Source organism: Contarinia nasturtii, unplaced genomic scaffold (assembly GCF_009176525.2).
Source record: "Contarinia nasturtii isolate CC-2019 unplaced genomic scaffold, AAFC_CNas_1.1 Cnas_scaffold_695, whole genome shotgun sequence".
In the NCBI taxonomy this organism is placed as follows: Eukaryota; Metazoa; Arthropoda; class Insecta; order Diptera; family Cecidomyiidae; genus Contarinia; species Contarinia nasturtii.
The window spans coordinates 11187798-11201752 of NW_022198046.1; the positions used below are offsets into that span (position 1 = coordinate 11187798).

The following is a 13955-nucleotide window of genomic DNA, read 5'->3' on the forward strand; positions in this document are numbered from 1 at the left end:
GTTTAAAAATAATACTTTATTACATATACTGCAATGATATATTAAAGATTTTACTAAAAAAAAATAACGTTTTTTTATGATTTTTTGTCGTTTATATCGTTATCCGGTTTCATTCTAGTAGTATTAAAAACTCTAATAATAATTATTATTTATATTTCTTGTATAATTTATGTTTCAATATAAAATATCAATTTTCTGTGATATTTGTAGCCGACTACAATTGTTTTTTTTTTTCGTTTTGCTATTTTGAAATATTTCGAGTTTTCTTTATACATATACAACATTGTTTTTTTTTCTCTACATATCACATTTAGTCAGTTATCAAAAAAATAATAATAATAATATTTCACTATTTTTTGTTTGAATTGATTGCACCAAATCTTAATATGGATTAGGCATAATTTGAAGATTAATCGGAGGAACGATGTTTGTGATGTGTTGCACAGCAATCCGTTGATTTTTCAAACATTTTTCTAATTTTTTGTTTTAAATTACTTGATTAATATTCAGATTTCGTTCACGTCGTAATTGAATGGTAGCCAAAGGACGTTGATTAGATGGTGATGATGGTCCCGGTGGTGTTTGATTTTGACTTGGTAATCCATTTGATGAGATTCGTCGACGTCGAATGTATGGAATGCGCTGATAAGCTGGGAATTGTCGAGTATTCATTAGCACCAGAGCTGATGCCAACGCAACATTTGGTGATTTTCCAGTGCCGGGCAATCGAACAAAAACAGTGCAAACGGCGGCTGAATTATCGGCAGTCATTTCAACAGCCAATGGTCGAATGCCTGTATTTAGTGTATGCTTTGAGCTATTGACGCGTAATGCACGTCGTGTGTACGGTTGCGGTGTGCTCGTACTCGAAACACTGAGTTGCACCGATGCAAATGGTCGACGTGCCATGTGTAACATCTCAACAACATGTCGCAACCTTGCTCGTCGAATATCTGCCGCTTGTTTTGCCTTCCATATAACCACGCACACCGCCAAAAATAAGAAGAAACACGAAAAAAATACTGAAAAAAATACAAATAAATCGATGTGTAACTGGTCTTGGCGGAAAAATACCAATCCATAGCTGGCTGGTCCGTTTGTGGCACGAAGCGCAATATAAAAACGTGTTGAGCTTAAATTGTGCGTATGCTGTGGAAGTGTGATAACCAAACGATTCTTCAAATTGTAGACACGAAGCATTGTGTTACACTTATGAAGAGTGACGTATGTACTAAGCTCTTTGGCGTGCACATCCTTTACAAATAAACTATTGAGATTTAATGGACTGCAATCATGTGTTATATCGGGTAAAAAGCGTCGTGAATTTGTGTACGAAAAATTCCCTTCGTATTGATGATTTGAGAAAATTGATGATGATTTTCGTGCAATGCTTATCGGTTCAATCAATTCGGAATTGTAATCGGCAAACCAACTGTATTTACTATCGAAATAGATATTGTGATGACTATTTTCATTGTTCGTTTCAACAACTAACGCATCTTCCTGTGGACTCATGTATAAATTCAGTTCGCCACTTGTTACGTCTACTATGATACGAATGTCAACATTCATGAAACGTGGTTGTACAACGAAAAACGTTGTTTGGCCATTTTTCAATGGCTGTGGTTTCTTGCATTCATCGATGGTTTTGGCATCAAAACACATTTTTGCTTCGACGGTGATTTGTTTGTAACATTGATGACCCTCTGTGGTAAAAGTATTTTTTTAAAGCATGTGTTAATTTAAATGAATTTGTTTTTTAATTTTGATTATGATTAATGAAAAATAAATACTTTTATTACCTGTTGGGTTGCCTTGATATGATTCACGACACTTTGAACACTGAAGCATCCAGCATTGATGGGCTGAATTTCGATTTGATGTACACGTTGTATCGCTCTCTGTATTATTCCCACAATTACATTTTTCGCCTGTGACCGGATCGCAACTGTCACCATGGCCCTGGAAATAAATTGTTTTTTTTTTTTTTTTTTTTTTTAATAAAGTTTGAAAATAAAAATTAACGAAAGTTTCTACTCACCTGACAATGGCATTTTCTGCATGGTAATCGAAGATCTTCAGCTCCTCGAAAATAGCCATAAATACATCCTTCGAAAGAAAAAAATAAACATATTCCACAATCAGTCACGCTATAATTTTATTTTTTTTATGTTAAATGTAAGAATTTTACCTTCACATCGTTCGTCGGTCGTTTGATTGTGGCATTTCAAACAAAGTGCATCCTGAGTTGGGCCATGCGTTAATGTTGCGAGCAGTTCATTTTGATTCATATTTTTTACTGTAATATTTGAATCTCTTTCAACGCACAAATCCGTATGTCCATGACAATAATCAATACAAGCAACACATTCGCCATTGTTTTTGGCATCGCCCACATAAAGTGGTGCGCACATTTCACATTGATTTCCGACTGTGTTATTTTTGCATTCGAGACAAACGTCGAGTTGATCGGGTCCCTTACAATTTGAATGTCCATTACACAAGCATCCAATGCTACAGTTTGCACCTACATAACCAAAATCACATTCACATTTATCAGGCTCAATACAACGACCACGTACACATCCTTGTGTACATTTTGGAATACACGTTTTATCGAAATCCACCGTATTCGAAACATTATTGGCCATCACATTTTTACTTGCCGAAACTGGTTCAAATCCATCAGCACATTCACATTCGTAACCAATTAAACGATCTATACAACGTTCTGATTTTGGATTACAATTGTGATGATTGTTTATGCATTCATTCTCTGGTGGGCATGTTACATAGTTCCATATGAATTCATCGTTTGGATTAATGGTGGTTAGATTTTTTTGATTTGCATAAATGATATCACAGGTTGAGGCGGCTGGGAACTCACTGGGACTTTCGAGTGATCCTTCCGTACATACACCATCGCCATCCCCTTCTGTATTATTATTACGTGCACACCATCCACAATGTGCATGCGCTAAACACGTATGACACTGTGTATACGCACTGCATGGTTCCGGGCAATAAGAGATTTCGGACTGTGTCAACACCAAACCACATACGCCACCAACGCACCAAAGAGTTTGATAATTTGGTGAAATACATTGTTCAAGTTGTGTCGACCATCGGCATCCACCTTCGCTTTCACTACTCAAACAATCTGTACAATTTTTATATGTTTCACAACGACGCGGACAAATATGAGATTCTTGTTTTGTTTCACTATTCATTTCAATTTCAGAAGCGCAATAGCTTTTTCCATTTTCATCGTGCAACCAATGGCATCCACGCTCCATACAAATGTCACAATCACCGTTACAATAACTTCCCGGGCATTTTCCACTCGATGCAACAATTTCGGTTGATTCATCGCTACAGTAATTTGTACTGTTCAGTGGAACGCAGCGACCAGTGCTGCTATCGCCACACCAGCGACACGGTGAATCGTGTTCCATAAAGTATGGATAAATGGCTGTACATGATTCGCATGTGGTGAAAGTTCCACAAATTCGCCCTCCAATAGCTACTGCATCACATGAAACACCTTTATTGATTTGTTTCTCATCACCCAAGCAAATATCCAGACGTTCATTTGCATGACAATGTGAAACGAGCGTATCATTTTGTTTTAGTATACAATAACTGCAGCCCATAAAGTGTCGACACAAATGTTTTCTGCTACTGAACAATTCACATAAATCATTCGGTAAATTAATACGAATCACACGACTGCTTATTTGACCATCCCAACCGCTTACGATGTACACTGAACCATCGGAGTCATATGTCATTCCATGCGCATAAGATGGCTTCAATTCGCCAACCATCTCAATATTTTCCGTTAGTCGCACCCACATGTTGCATTTGTAAACGTATGCAATAAGCGAATCGGATGAATTTTCGGGCATCGTTCGTCCACCATACACAAGCATATAGTTATCTAGAGAGATAAAATCCAAATAAATAATCTCTTTTGGCACTGAATCAAATTGTTCAATAAAGCTTACCCGTTGATACGGCCGAATGCAAGGCTCGAGCTCGTGGTAAATTACTTTCGACCGGATTTATTCCGCTGAAAATTGCAATTTCAGTCCATGTTCTCTGGCTAACACTCAATGCATACAATTTGTTTGACATTCCGATTTTTTCATTGTTGTAAAATAAATATCCGCCAAAAATGTACACACTTTGTGATAGGGGATGATAGACGGCCGAATGGCCGTAGATACCGATTGGTGACTGACCAAATGTGTCCAAAATACTCCAATGCGCTGTTGTCAAATTGAAGACGTACGTATGCTGTGAGAAGCCTTTCATTGGTGAAAATCCACCGATCAATACCAGAATATCGTGTTCGCCATCTTTGATTAGTAAATTATAAATTTATATATTAAATATATGCATTTTTATTGATAATTAAATATGTGTTACCTCTTGTCAGTGTTAGTGTATGGCCGGTTAACTGTGGAGGTCTAATATTTGATCCAATTTCAACTTCACGCCATCTCTGATTGATGATACTAAATTTCCAAAAGTCATTTAAAACCTTTTCGCTTGCATTGTTATGTGACATTCCTGTCATGCCACCATAAATGTAGATAACTTGTTTTGAGTGCTGAATGTCAGCTGCATGGAAATAACGACCTTGTGGCATTTTTGCATCGGGCGTAGAGTCAACAGTGACCTGTTGAGATCGAAAAAGAATAACAATGAAAATGTGCAAAAGTTTGAAATGTACGTACATATTTTTTTTGGGGTCAACAACATACCTGCATCCAACTACTGTTCCTCGTATCAAATTGTCGAATATCATTAAGAGCCTGATGATGCAACGAATAACCGGCAAACATCCAAAGATTTCCTCGTTTATCACTGAGCAACGAATGACCAAAGCGTGGTAATGTTTTTCGCAAATGTTCCAGCGAATCATCAATTAATAACGTATTAAATAGGTCCGTAACAATGACACTTTTCTCATACCTCAATTGGACGGAACAATCGTTGTTACCAAAGTCTTTATTGCACAAACATCTTCCATAGGCATTGTCACATTTTCCTTGATTCAATGCTTCGCTACAATTTCTCGGACATCTTTCGATGCTGCAATCCGGTCCACTAAAACCATCTTCACATGTACAATGTCCATCTTTACACACTCGGGGCGGTAAACAAGTACCGGCTGCACAACTTTGAACGGTGTAAATGGCATTGAAACCTTGACCTTTTACACTTTGTTTATAATGAACGGTTAGATGTCCAGAGCGTGCTTCAACTCTATAGTATTTCGTATCTTCAGAACAAAAGACGCTGAGCAATTGCCGTTGTTGTGTGTGACCAATTAGGTCTGGTAAACCGTCATAAACATAAACTGCATTTTCATTGCATGAAACATTAAACGATGAATCTCGTATGATTTCGAATTGTATAAAATTATCGCTATCGTGCTGGCCTGATGAAGTGTGCGGACTAACAATCCATAAACATTCTCGAACTTCAGGTCCAAAATTATTCTTTTGTGATTGATATGATCCGATGCCTTGTAGACCAACGCTCTTTAACATTCCCCTTGATTCGCACTGGAAGAAACATTGACCACCATTCACGGGATTTCCATAGTAATTTGTACTACATTTTTCACAATTATTGCCTTCAGTATTATGTTCGCAAAAGCATTCACCCGTCTGAATGTCGCATATGCCGAGCGCTTCTTTTCCGTGACCATTACATTGACATGGGCGACATTTCTTTTCGACTGATGTAGCATTGCCAAAACTACCGGCTCGACACTTTTCGCATGAATCGCCCTCCGTCCAATGTTCACATTTATCACAAATACCAGGCCCATTAACGCACGTCGAATGATTATTGCATAAACACGAATTCGAGCATGATTCACCTGTCCATCCAATGTCGCATATGCATTTGTAATCGGGTGCACCTGAACAATAACCATTGATACATTGTTCGTAGCATGTACGTACGCAAGATGTTCTTCCATCGCCAATAAAACCACGTCTACAATAACAATTGTACGAGCCGTGCGTGTTAGTGCATTTGGCTTCTTTGTGACAATCGTGCAACCTTTTGAAGAAAAAAAAAATAAAATGTTAAAAAACTAACCAAATGTTAGGTGATGGAAATCATACCCTAATCCACATTCATCAACGTCTGGACATTGTGCGTACGCCCATTCAGTTTCGCCGGGAACAATTTTCGTCATGCCCGAACTATGTAAAACATCATCACAACTTTGAACGCTGCTATTGAAATCGCCTTGCAAACATTTTCCTTTTATTGGATGATCACGATCAAAACACCAGCCACAATTCAAATTTTGCAAACATGTCGAGCAATTTGAATATGATTCGCATGATTTACATTTTTGTTTTGGAAGTTCTTTGCTATCGCCCGTTGAAACGGCTTGATCGATCCATTCGCGACACAATCCAAACTGAAATTCGCTGGTATATACGGAAAAACTAAAACAAGTCGAAGTCGTTTCGCACCATACACATCGGCCACTCTCATCCAAGCAACTTGAACAACTTTCTCGGGTATTGCACGGCGCCGGACACTGTTCCGCATTTTTAATTGCATGCTCATATCGTCCGTATCGTTCACATCTTGCATCTTCTGGCCACCATTCACACATATTCGAATCAATACATTGTCCACATGTGATGAAATCCGAGCAATTTGAACATTGCGTCGGTTCAATAATGAAATATTTCCAATCGGTTGCATTATCGGGTGCACAAAGTTCTTCCGAAGAAGAGCGCAACACACATTTATTTGTCACATCACACCAACCGCACATGGAGTCCGATAAACACTGTAAACAATTTGTTAGCGATTCACAATTTCCATTTGAATAGGTTTCAAGATATTCAAAGGTGAAATAACTGCTATCGTGTGTACCTAAGGGGAGAATCACAAAAGAAAAGAATAAAATTTAAAATAATCGATAAGTTATCGGAAAATAATCGAAAATAATCATGTGTACCATTGTGTTGTAAACCAATTTTGCTTGGTGCATGATAAAAGTTCGGATGTGATGTACCGGTCATAAATAAACTACGATTGGCTTGAAGATCGATTAAAATGCGCTCGGTTAAAATGGTTTCGTTGGCCAAATCAGCATTATCTATTATTAATTTCTCCCAATTTATGATTTCACATTGTGTGTTTTCTACTGATAAATTGGCCATTGTACGATAGTCATTGAATCCACTCATTGAATTGCTCATGTTGAGAATTGTTTTTGAGTTACTTGCACAGATATGCCACTGTTCGCCGGATTTAATCCATTTTTTCGGTGGACGAATGAAACCGTATAGGCGAGCAACGATATCGCCATGTATTTCGTGTTCAGTTTTTGTAGTTGCAATAGGTGTTGCAAAATCAACCATTGTTGCATTGATAAAACTCACACGATCGGGCATTGTGAAATTTACCGGTGAGTAATAATTTAAAAATGTTAGACCGGGTCGCCGATCCATGAGCGAACATTGCTTTGCTGAATCGATTTCGATGCCATTTGCACCCCACCAACCTGAAGGGAAAATGAAAATCATTAGAATAACGAAACGATCTAATTGAAATGCTTCAACCGTATTATACCCATTTCTTGTGATGGAGTGTCCTCACCAAAACCACACGTGCCATAATTATCTTTGTGATGACATCGAGCATTTTGCACACACCATTGACATTGATTCAGTCCAAATTTACTCGCAAATGACCGAACACGATCATTCTCCAACGAACTCTCACTTCCATGAATCAAACAAGCGTGACAGTCGTGCAGGGCAGGGCAAATTCCAGGACACCGTGTAGTTTGCAGATTAGCTGTACAGTTGGCTCCAAACGTTCGGCCATAGCAGACATTGTCAGTGCTACACCAACCGCAATCCAAATCTAAGCGATGAATAAGTTTCGATTTTTTTTAAAGATAATTAATTTATTGGGAATATTCAAAAGTACTGAAACTCACCTGCCAAGCACTCCGAGATAGCATTATGCTTGTGACAATAATTTTCTGGATCGAAAATTCGTTCACTCTTTCGGACTTGAAGCATTGGTGGTAGTGTGTATGCTAGCAGATCAGCATTTACATTCCCATGATAACCCCCAACAATCTGAACAGGTATAGATTATAGCTAGATTATATATTTTTTATTTCATACTTTATTAGCTTTCTTACCAGTAGTGTGTTGTCATTTCGTACGGCGGCGCCGTGTGCAAAAACACCTTGTTTCTTTGGGTACCGTTGTGTAGGATTCATACCCAATACAACCGGATCAATCCATGTATGACATCGCAAATGATACAAATACATTTGATTGTCATAGCAGATTTCCTCTTTATTATAAACAAATTTCAATTTTTATTAATGCTGAATCATTTTTCAAAATCTAAGTTTCAATAATTTGGTATTTACCTTTATTGTGTCGATGGGTATAACCACCAAAGATTATCATATAATTGCCCACTACGTTTGCCGTATGAAATGCACGTTCTCTCGGAATGTATGCATCACGCAGTTGCATTCGTGGATAGTGTATTTCAGTCCAATGCAAATCGTCCAAATGAAACACAAACATTCGATCCGACAATTTTGAAAAACGTGCTACATTCACAGAAATTCCTCCGTACACATACAATGAATTTGTGGCCTCATGATAAATGCAAGTGTGAGCAACAACGCGTACATCTAGAGATTTGCCACCACGTGCATGTACTTCTTCCCATTGATCTTCATTTGGATCGTTCATCAATTTTATGCGAAAAATTCTGAAAAACAAAAATAGAAAATTAAATTTTTAAAAGAACCTCTTTTTAAATTTTTAACGTGTTCTACTTATTCAATCGAAAATAGATTTTATTTTCTGTTTGCATCACTGCAAAACCAGATGTATCATTGGTAGTAATAACATGTAGTTTGAACGATTTAAACAGAAAATTTAAACATTAAACAAAATGATTCAATTTCAAATGAAAATCGATCGTAAATAATAATTACGCAGCAACAAGAGGGATGCATATGTCTTTCTAATGCAACTTCAATGTTGTTTAGTGTTTACCTTGATGAAAATTGGCCATTACTCAAAGTTCCGCCAAAAACGTATAAATAATCACCGGCCAGGGTAATGGTGTGCTGCGTAAGTTGTGGTATTTGAAATGATGAGTTGGTTGCTCTCAAAATCCAATAGTCTTCTGGCTGTTGTGCCGATGCATTAAACATCCATAAGTCATTCGATAAACGGCCATCATCCAATCTACCGCCGGAAATGACAAAACCCCCGCCATCCAATGAAATCGAACATGCTGCATGACCGTATCGATGCATTGGTCCAATGTGTGATTTTTCGGATAATTCTTCCAAAAATTCGGAAATATCCGTATTCGTTAGTGATTCGTTTAAATTTAATGGAAGCTTTGAACTACGTTTTGGCGAACGTTGCCGACGACGTAAAAAATTTTCATCTGAAATTGAAAGTAAAATATTCCGGAAGAACGAAGCGTCACGCCCCAATCCCCATAGTCTTGCTTCTTCTTCATTTTGATGGAGAATAGCTTTTAGCAGTGTATTATCCCATTCAGCCGGAAAGTGTCGACTACGCAATGAAATTCCCAACTCATCTTCCCACGTACTTTTGTTAAAGCGATAAATCTAAACCATAAATTTAATTTACATTTAAAACAATTTTATCACTATGTTAATTTTAAAGTTTTGTAATTTATCCACGTACTTGCAAAGCGCCAAGAACATTGTTCAAATCATGACCGCCGTATACATAAAATGAATCCGTTTCACGTACATAAATTGCCGAATGAGCTGCCCGTGGTGTTAGTCCACTGTAACTGCTGGCTAAATAATGCCATTCATTTCCGATATTATTGTCGATATGAAGACTGCACGCTTTCCCAGAATAACCCTATTAAAAAGTTGATTCAGTTAGAAACAACATAAGTTCAATTGAAAATTCAACGTTTGACTTACATTTTTGCAACGGCAATGTTCTTTGGAGCAAATTCCACGACCTTCGCTAACTCCACAGCTGTCGGGACAAGCGTGTATGCTGCAATCTTTTGCAATCCAATCGCCTTTACACACGCACTGATGCCCAACACATTTACCACGATTTGAGCAATTATTCGGGCTGTTAATCAATTCGTTCAAATTTTTATTATTCTCGATTTTAAAAATAAACTGTTTTTTATCAACGACAAATTAAACAAACAAACACCTTACCAATTGCTAATGAAATATTCAGCTTGGAAACCATTTAGCACATAATTTGTGTCACTATAGAGTAGAATTAGCATCTGAAATAAATACAGCATATCAAGTAAATATCAATTTTATTCGAAAACCAAATGAAAAAAAAAAAAAAACGAAAACAAAATACACGTTGTACTCACACTTCCTGATGTTGCCACAACTTGTTGTGGCTCCGTTTTGCCGCTGAAACTACCCAATAACGGAGATTTATATGAATCACCATCAAAAACGAATACATAGTCGTATGAGCATTCTGTAGCGAGACTATGAAATTTCAATGTGATAAATTGGCTGTCATTTTTCGCTTCAATCAACCACTCGCAATGTGAATCCTACGAAACAATAAAATGAAAATATTTAAGATTTAATGCATTTCAAAATAGCTTACGAAAATGAAGAGACAATAAAATCACGTCAATAAAAACACGAGAACAAATAGTAACAGACTGTGTACACAAAGATAGAGATAGGGCGATGAGATCTGTTTTTTCATTGGCAATTTGAATGTATATTTTCAACAAAACAAAATGCCAAAACGGAGAGTTCTTTCCAATTCGAACTGGTTGAATGGAGCAGAAGAAAAAGAAGAGTAAACGAGTTGTAATTTTTGCAAAATATTTGATTTGCCTTTTGCGAGTTGTCATTTTATGTAAATGTGATTTTGTGCGGTCGAAATATAGCCACATCAGCAGCCTCATTTGTGGAATTCCATTGTTATTGAAGAGAATGAGATGTTTCAACTTACTTGTGTATAGTTGTAGCCAGGCGGTCCATTGCTAATTTCACCTTGTAATTCAGTGAATACACGGCGTGTTCGATCGCATGGTTGTGGTTGTGAATTGCCCAAATTTTCACTTCCAATCGCAAGCACAAACACATTGAAACAATGAATTAAAATGATGACCAAACAAAATAAATTCATCCGAGACGAGTGGTCACTTCGAGATTTTCTGATGCATTTTGATTGGCTTTTACAATTGTGATGGACAGAATATGACAGCTGATGATGATCGTGATGTTGTGGAATTATTGTTCGGTTGCTATTATCTATGTGATTATGTCGTTGTTGTGATGCATTTGTATCAAAATTATGTTGCTGTTTATTTGAGTCTTTGTTCCAAATTCGATGCCACCAGATGAACATTACGATTTCGCAATGGCTCTCTTACTTGAATGTGATGAGAACAATCAAACAAATATGAAAGGAAAGAAAAATACACAATGAATATAACACAGTAAAACACCTAATCACACACAATGATTAACCATACTAAAATGCAAAGCAATGGAAATTTTTGAATGCGAAAACAGTCTTTTTGAATCTGGTTTGTGCTGACGACAAAGTCAATCAAATAATTATTTGATTTTGGCGACTATATTCAAGACGACGGAACTAGTTTGAATCTGAAACACTGAGTGTACGTTTTCAACGAATTCATAAAATTGTTCCGCGAAAAAGTGATTTCTTTTGATAAGATTTATGTGTTTTGTATTCCGTTTTCTTTTATTTGTTCGAACTGTTTTGAATTATTATTCAATACATCAACTTCATCGAAAAATAAAAACCTGCAGTGAATGTTCTTTACACTCCGTGTTTATTGCTCATAAGTGGAAACGTGAGTTTTTCAATTTTTCTACTTCTTTCATGTTCATTTTTGTTGCCAATTTTTTTAAGTTTTATTTCGATCTTGCTAACTCCCTCCATATGCACCCAAACGATGTTTGTGTATATTAAATTTGCTGTGTGTTTGTGTTTGGTGTCAATTCAATTTCATACTGATGAAAACCAGTTTGCTTAATTCATTAATTGCCCACGATAATATAATGACGACAAACGGTGACGTTTCAAATTTGGCATTGATAACAGCAACACTTTGAAGCCTACACGGTATTTGATTAGAATTTCTATGTGCCACACGTACAAATACATTCAACCGTTGCGTTGTATTGTGTCAATGTGAATGTTATCAGTTCTGAGTCGTTTTTCTTGTTGTGTTGACGTTTTCTTGGTTAAAACAAAACAATAAACATAAATAAAGCCAAACAACATCGATTACACGGACAGAATGCATTGATTGAATGTAAATGATTTCTATATTGTTGCTTCAGTATAGTTTGTTTGTGCCGCTTAATTTTCTAGCTAATTATCAAGCACGACTTGCGTTCGGCGGTCGTACTGATATTTTTTATTTATTTATTCTCTAATGCAAGCAAAGCACCAACAAATTAGAGGGATTTCCGTCGATTTTTTTTTTTTTTGCAATGCACACGCAATTTTAGTGAATGTTTGATATTTTTCTCACTTTGTTTTGTTGTGTTTCGCATGATTTTGTATTCTAGTTTCGGCATAGAGCGCTCGATCGTTCATTCGTTCGCTCCGCTATGCATCGCAATTCAATACCAAGTCAATGGAATAATAATAAACACGAAACACAACTTTCAGTTTGCATTATGAGGTTGTCAAACGAGATTTGTGTGTTTTATTTTGGATTTCGTCATTTATTATGTGTAGCCGTACAGCACAACGGTGAAATTTCGGCTGTAAATTTTGTGAAATTCGTTCTTGATAAATCTGTTTTTTTTTTCGAATCTGGTTATTAATTTCAATGTATACAATTCTTCGTTCGACAAATACTTTACTTTCTATAAAATACTCAATAAGTCATTGAACAAACAAATACAAAACAGTTTTTGATCAATTTCAAAGAAATATATTATTGGCCGATAATGAATTCGCCTTCAACACAAAAACATCTTTACATTTCGGTTGCTATGCTTTTCAGGTCGTTGGTATTGAACTACAAAAAAAAAACCATCAAAGCACCTTTTTCCACAATGATTTTCCAAATTCACCAGATCGACGACAAATGTTTTTTGCTCAAATTCATCTTTCTTCAAGTGCATTCACTCTGAATTTGGTTTACACTTTATTTTTGCGAACAAAATTTGTTTCGAATTGTATTTTTGTTGTTGAAAATCCACTAAAATTGAAATTATTATTTATTTACATTCGTACAGACAAAAAATACGATTGTGTTGCTATCTGAGTGCATGTTCTTGTTCAACTAATTCTCTCTCTCTTTCTTTATAGGTGAAATGACTGATTAACTTGTGGGATGTATGATGATGATTTTGACAGTTCGATCAAATGTTTTACGTAAATTTTTGTTTCGATGGAAAACGTAAATGTCAAACATTTCCAACATTAGGGTATGTTCACCGTTTGAACATAACCATTTTTCAAATCACTCATTTTGAACAGAGAAAAATGAATAATAATTTGTTTGCAAAAATTAATAAAGAATACGCATAGATTTGTCATATATTAAGAATAAATTGACTTTTTAAATAAAGAAATCATTCAATGCATTATTGACATGCACAGTTGATGAACAACAGAAGCCCAACTGTCAGCTGTAAGACATGTCTATTTATCTTTTTCACTCCAATGTAAACAGTGGTTGGAATTTCATTTCGATTCGGTTGACATTCACACATAAATACGCTTGTACGCACACATACACAAAATCACATACATTTTATATTGATGATATACGACAACTAACAAGCGCACTACAACACAATAGCGTTTTTTTGTGTATTGCTTCCAATTAAGCTATGGTTGTGTGCAGCCTAGAGAATTCTTTTTTTTTCTCTTCTCTTTCACAGC

At 36.3% G+C, this 13955-nt stretch overlaps 1 protein-coding gene across 2 annotated transcripts; it reads right to left on the minus strand.

Annotated features, from left to right (window-relative positions):
• Positions 1 to 91: 91 nt before the first annotated feature.
• On the minus strand, positions 92 to 13347 carry LOC116340622 (multiple epidermal growth factor-like domains protein 8). Of its 2 annotated transcripts, none has more exons than XM_031767211.1 (20): positions 13110 to 13347; positions 11031 to 11449; positions 10426 to 10617; positions 10256 to 10329; positions 10004 to 10163; positions 9753 to 9938; positions 9084 to 9673; positions 8441 to 8793; positions 8204 to 8361; positions 7994 to 8138; positions 7621 to 7917; positions 7004 to 7552; positions 6147 to 6918; positions 4770 to 6081; positions 4432 to 4684; positions 4008 to 4361; positions 2192 to 3940; positions 2042 to 2109; positions 1803 to 1962; positions 92 to 1706 (listed from the first exon to the last, which is right to left on the minus strand). In XM_031767211.1, exons 2-20 carry the CDS (start codon positions 11427 to 11429, stop codon positions 487 to 489), a joined length of 8991 nt encoding a protein of 2996 aa, XP_031623071.1. In that variant the 5' UTR covers positions 11430 to 11449; positions 13110 to 13347; the 3' UTR covers positions 92 to 486. The 2 variants fall into 2 exon arrangements, with proteins under 2 accessions (XP_031623071.1, XP_031623070.1); XM_031767210.1 differs by having other exon boundaries at positions 11031 to 11453.
• Between the last annotated feature and the right edge of the window lie 608 nt (positions 13348 to 13955).

Excerpts from the sequence above, each read along its gene's own strand:
- LOC116340622 (XM_031767211.1), bottom strand. The coding sequence starts at position 11,429 with ATGTTCATCTGGTGGCATCGAATTTGGAACAAAGACTCAAATAAACAG. Across the intron at positions 7,553-7,620 it reads CACTCCATCACAAGAAATGG|GTTGGTGGGGTGCAAATGGC; the intron begins GTATAATACGGT and ends TTTTCCCTTCAG. Across the intron at positions 4,685-4,769 it reads GGAACAGTAGTTGGATGCAG|GTCACTGTTGACTCTACGCC; the intron begins GTATGTTGTTGA and ends CGATCTCAACAG.